This window comes from Quercus robur, chromosome 9, assembly GCF_932294415.1.
Source record: "Quercus robur chromosome 9, dhQueRobu3.1, whole genome shotgun sequence".
Lineage (NCBI taxonomy): Eukaryota > Viridiplantae > Streptophyta > Magnoliopsida > Fagales > Fagaceae > Quercus > Quercus robur.
The window spans coordinates 51,425,049-51,430,417 of record NC_065542.1 but is presented as its reverse complement, the minus strand read 5'-3'; the positions used below and the strand labels follow the sequence as shown (position 1 = coordinate 51,430,417).

At 31.7% G+C, this 5,369-nt stretch overlaps 1 protein-coding gene across 1 annotated transcript; it reads left to right on the top strand.

The window, feature by feature from the left end:
* Positions 1 to 445: 445 nt before the first annotated feature.
* LOC126698981 (uncharacterized) lies at positions 446 to 1,574 on the top strand. The gene has a single exon (XM_050396525.1). The coding sequence runs from the start codon at positions 527 to 529 to the stop codon at positions 1,418 to 1,420; it is 894 nt and encodes a 297-aa protein (XP_050252482.1). The 5' UTR covers positions 446 to 526; the 3' UTR covers positions 1,421 to 1,574.
* The last annotated feature ends 3,795 nt before the right edge of the window (positions 1,575 to 5,369 follow it).

Genomic DNA, 5,369 nt, shown 5'->3' with positions numbered 1-5,369 from the left:
ATCATTTTTATAGAAAACATAAAAAACTACTAAAAAAATTATTTACATTTTTATTTTACCATAAAATATTTATAAATATAAGTCCTAAACAATGTTATTGATTGTAAGCAGTGAAGAAACAATCACAATTCTATGAGTTTCAATTGTGTGCATGGCTCGTAGTCAACGAGTTCAATAACTATGAAATTTGTTGTGAAAATAGTTGTGGCAGTCCAACGTAGTATTATTGCTCAGGAAATAATATCCTCTGCGTCATCGTACCCCCACAACTGCGAATAAACTCAAGAGGTGCCGTTTGGATATGCTGCCATGTGTACAGTCCTATAGAATACTCCATAGCATATCCTCAGAATTAATAATCCTCAAAAGTCTCTTAAAAGCATAGCTCTCTCCGAATATTCCCATTTCAAATTCTCTTTATAAACCTTCTCTGTTCTCCGCATTACATTATAAGGTACTCTCAAAAACGTAGTACCAACACCAAAAAAAAACAGTTTCTGTTTTGTTTTGGTTTTTTAGGACAGAAATGTTGAACGGGTTCGTTAAGCCAAAGCGAGTTACTGACCCGCTCGACGACAAGGTCAGAGCTCAACTCGTCACGTCGCAACTCAGCTACGTCAGCAGCAGCGGAAGCGAGCACTCGCCTTGCCTTAGCCTCTCCGAACTCGTCCACGATTTCCTCGAGAACGACTCCGAAACCGAGTCTCAACTCGCTTGCAACTCCGACTCGGAACGAGTCGACTCAGTCTCCGACTCGGTCGAGGCTGTGGAGACCATCGTCGACCTGTGCAACAACAATGTCAACGCCTACAAGAAGTTGCTGACGTGTCACGTTTCGGAGGCGGTCGAAACGTTTTCGTGCTTGAGGTCGAATCGAAACGTTTTCCTTCGAAACGTTATGGCGTTTTTAAGAAGTTTGGGGCACAATGCGGCCGTGTGTAAGACTAGGTGGGACTCCACGTCGGGGCTCGCAAGTGGGACCTACGAGTTCCTTGACGTGGTCCAATCAGAGTCAATCACGTGTCATTCTCGGTATTTTATCGACCTGGACTTCGCGGCCCAGTTCGAGGTCGCCAGGCCCAGCGAGGAGTACTCGAAGCTTGTGCAGCACTCTTTGCCTAGGGTTTTTATCGGGTGCGGTGAGGAGTTGAGGAAGTTGGTGAGGATCATGTGTGACGTGGCGAAGAGATCATTGAGGAGTAGAAAACTTTCTGTGCCTCCGTGGAGAAAGAACCGTTACATGCAGAACAAGTGGTTTGGTCCGTACAAAAGGACCACGAACCCGGTTCATGATCAACCTGCTCGGCAGCTAATGTTGCCGGTTGGAGGTGTTAAGTGCCGGTTTGTTGGGTTCGATGACACCGTTTCGGACGTCAATGTTTACAGCCACCACCGTGGGTTTTTTGTTCCTACTAGATAATATATGCATTGTTATTAGTTATTCCCGAATAATTTGTGGTGGGTTTTTTTTTTTAAAACTATAAAAACAAATCTTCTTACTTTATTTCCTTTTAGCTAAAGTGGTTTGGTAAATATGTAATCATATAATTCAAATGGCAGCAAATATTCTGATCTTTCTATATTTGAAAAAAAAAGACGCAATATATCATGCAAGAGTGTAACCGATTTAGAGTTTTGGAAAGTTGATTTTAGGGTTAGAGAATATTTAATTGATTTTAACGGTAAATATTAAGTCAATGATTATTAAGTAATTTTAGAATTCTCTCCTCTTAGATGTCAACTGTTTTGTAATGATATTACTTGTAACATAGTATTTATATTAAATTTGTGAATTTATCATAGCTCCAATCAAATAAGTTTTGTAAGTGAGTTGAGATTTTGTTAGCAATAATAATAATAATGCAAAAAAGATATTTATAGTAGCTTTTACCTTTTGAAGGTTGTTGAATAACTTTTTTTTTTTTTTTTTAATGTGTTGAATAACCTTTTTATTTATTTTTTTATAAATTGAATAATGTTTTTATATATTGTGTTTTTAGTGTATGCTTCTTCCATTTTGTCAATGTTCTTTAACAAAATTTTAATAATAATTCAAAAAGATATTCAAAGTAGTTTTTACCCTTTGAAAGTTGTTGAATAACATTTAAAAAAAATTAAAAAATAAATTGAATAACCTTTATATATACTGTGTTTTTAGTGTATGCTTGTTCCTTTTTGTTAAGGTTCTTTATTGAAAATTTCTAACTTTACAACATGTTACCCAAGACAAAATAACGTACAATTGGCCATATTTGAAAACTCAACTTGCATATTATTTGATCCCATAATTAATTACTTTTTTATTTTCTTTTTCTTTGAAGTTTTATCTAACAATGTTTTTGAAGTGATTGAATTCAATAATTAAAAACAAACCAAGCAACAATTGAAATCAGACTTAAATGCAAACCCTAATTTAATAATTTAAATAATTTAAATCAATCATCAAAATAGAGATCTCATCTGGGAGAATAGGAGGTTCTATCATGTGGCGCTTTATTAGAAAAGTTATATATATTTAGCATTCTACATTTTCCATGGTATTCCCAACAATGGGCTGATGTTTTAAATTAGTAAAACAACTAATATGCCTTTATTACTTTAAATGCTTTAGATAGATTCAATTGACAACTTTTCAGTTTTCTCTTTTCTACATAAGAAATAAATTCAATGTAAAATCGCAAGAGTCAAATTTAATGGATTGAGTTGTCTTTACACATTTGCCAAATCAAGCATAAATAACAACCTCTTTAAGAGTTGTCATTCAAGAACTAAGTTTAATATAGAATTGCAGGAGTAAAATTCAATCATTGGGTAATATGATTATTTATCTTTACACATTTGTCCAATCAAGCATAACTAGCAACCTCTTTAAGAGTTCAAGATAAACTTTGATGAAGCAATTTTTAAAGAACAAAGCGATAATAGGAGTTTTGATTCAAGATGATAATGGATTGCTCATTACAGCATTGAGTTTCAAAGAGAGAGTAATTTAGATTCAGAGGAGGCAAAACTAGCAGGAGCTATCCAATCTATCAATCTTGCAATTGAGATAGGTGTAAGAGATATCATCTTAAAGGGAGATTTAGCTAGTGTTATTGACATGCTTCAATCTAAGGAGGAAGAAAATTCATGGCTAGGAGCTATGGTAGAGATATCATCTTAGAGGAAGATTTAGGAAATGTTATTGATAGGTTTCAATCTAAGAATAAGTATTATCCATAGTCATAAAAAAAAATTTCATATAAAAAATATATAATTTTTTTATAAAATATTTTAAAATAAATTTATACTATATTAGTGTATCACATGAGAAATTGGCTAGTTTCTTATAAAAGAGAGCCTAACTCGAATGCTCAAAGTTGAAGCTTGCTTTTAACTGTTCGCTTAAACATTAAATAAAAAGAAGTAGAGTTAAGTGGAGAGAGACTCACACGGGAATTGAATTGTTGTTCTTGAAAGCAAGTAAGAGGTAGGAAAACTCAATTAATTTGAACTCCATGAAGAAAAATTCATGATTTATAAACTTTGAAGAATTTCTTTAGATGGAGAATTTTAAATTGTAATCAAGTTAGAATTTATAATCAACTTAAAAATTATAAGTGAAGTATATATATGCTGAATTGTTTCTACTGATCATAAAGAGTCATCTATAAACTGAAATAAATAAATAAAAGTTGATAATTCATAAATGCAAGAAAATAAAAAGAAGCATGAACGTACTAAAGTTGGAAAAAAAAAGTTAATAAGAACAAAAAAAATTAATTTGTTGCTTCTATAAAAAGAAAGCCGTTGAAAAACAAATTAAAAATGGTTGATATTCATAAATACAAAAATCTTCTCAAAAAAAAAAAAAAAAAAATCCTGCACTTTTGCTGAGAGAAAAAAGTTGATAAAAATAAATAATTAATGAAATAAGCGGTTGTTTAAAATAAAGCTGATAAAAAAATAAAAAAGTTGTTGATAATTCATAAAAAAGTGAAATAATATATTTACATCATTTTTATAACAAGTTTTAGGTGACAGATTATTATTGATAATAAGCAAAAAAGTAATTTAAATTATGGATTTATATTATAATAATAATAACTTATTGCTTATGATGTGAAAATATTGTAGATGTTGCATTTTTTCATTAAAAAAAATAAAGTAAAAAAAAAAAAAAAAAAGACAAAGACATATAAAAGGACCACGAACCCGGTTCAAGATAAACTCGTTCGGAAGCTGAAGTCGCAGGTATGCTGGTTTATTGGGTTTGACGATGCCATTTCGGAGGTCAATGTCTATAAGTATAACAACCACCGTGGGTTTTTTTATTCCTAGTAGTACTAGATGATAAGCATTGTCATTAGTTATGACCGAATAATTCGTAGTGGGTTTTTTATATTATAAAAACTAATCTCTTTCTCAAAAAAAAAAAAAAAAAAAAAAAAAAAAAACTAATCGTCTTTCCTTTTTTCTTTTCAGCTAAAGTAGTTTTGAAAATACTTAGGTGGTATTTGATTCATTGTGACGTGTCTTTAATATGATGCATATTATGATAATGTGACATTAAAATTTTTTATTTATTTTATTTTTTCTAATTTTACCATAGTCTAAAATTACAAAATATATTACATCATCTAAACAATATACTATTGTATTATTGTATTGAAATTACATTAATGTAAGATTATAATAACGTAATATTACAAAGTAATCTAATATCACGATGAACCAAACGCTCCCTTAGCATAAGCCATAATTGGATGCTTTTTTTTTTTTAGAGAGAGTTTCAACCTATGGCGTCCGCTCCTGATAATTGCTCTTTATCATCAGACCAAGACACCAATCAGTTTTTGGTGTAGGCGGGGATTGAACCCCAGATCTCTTATACAACCACCAGAGACTTTACCAGTTGAGCTAACTGGAACCCACATAATTGGATGCTTCAAATGGCAGAACATATTGATTATATATTACTAGCCTCTAAGCACGCGCTCACGCGCGTGCTCAGAAGCTCTTCTATTTTTTGGATAAGGGTTAATTTAGAGCATTTATTATAATTTGGGATTATTACATTTTCCAATTACACTAAAAACCTAGAGGTGTGATGAGTGTCATGTGTGGAGAAATCATTTTCCAATCACACCCCTAGATTTTTTTGTGATGAAAATTTTTGTGATTGGAAAATGATTTTTCCACACATGACACTCATCACACCCCTAGGTTTTTTTTTTTGTGATTGGAAAATGTAGTAATCCCAAATTATAATAAATGCTCTAAATTAACCCTTACCCAAAAAATAGAAGAGCCTCTGAGCACGCTAGTTTTTTGCTAATAAATTTTGTAAGGTTATATGTAATGAATAAATAAGAAAAGAGGAAAATTAT

Coding starts and splice junctions, on each gene's coding strand:
- LOC126698981 (XM_050396525.1), top strand. CDS start 527: ATGTTGAACGGGTTCGTTAAGCCAAAGCGAGTTACTGACCCGCTCGAC.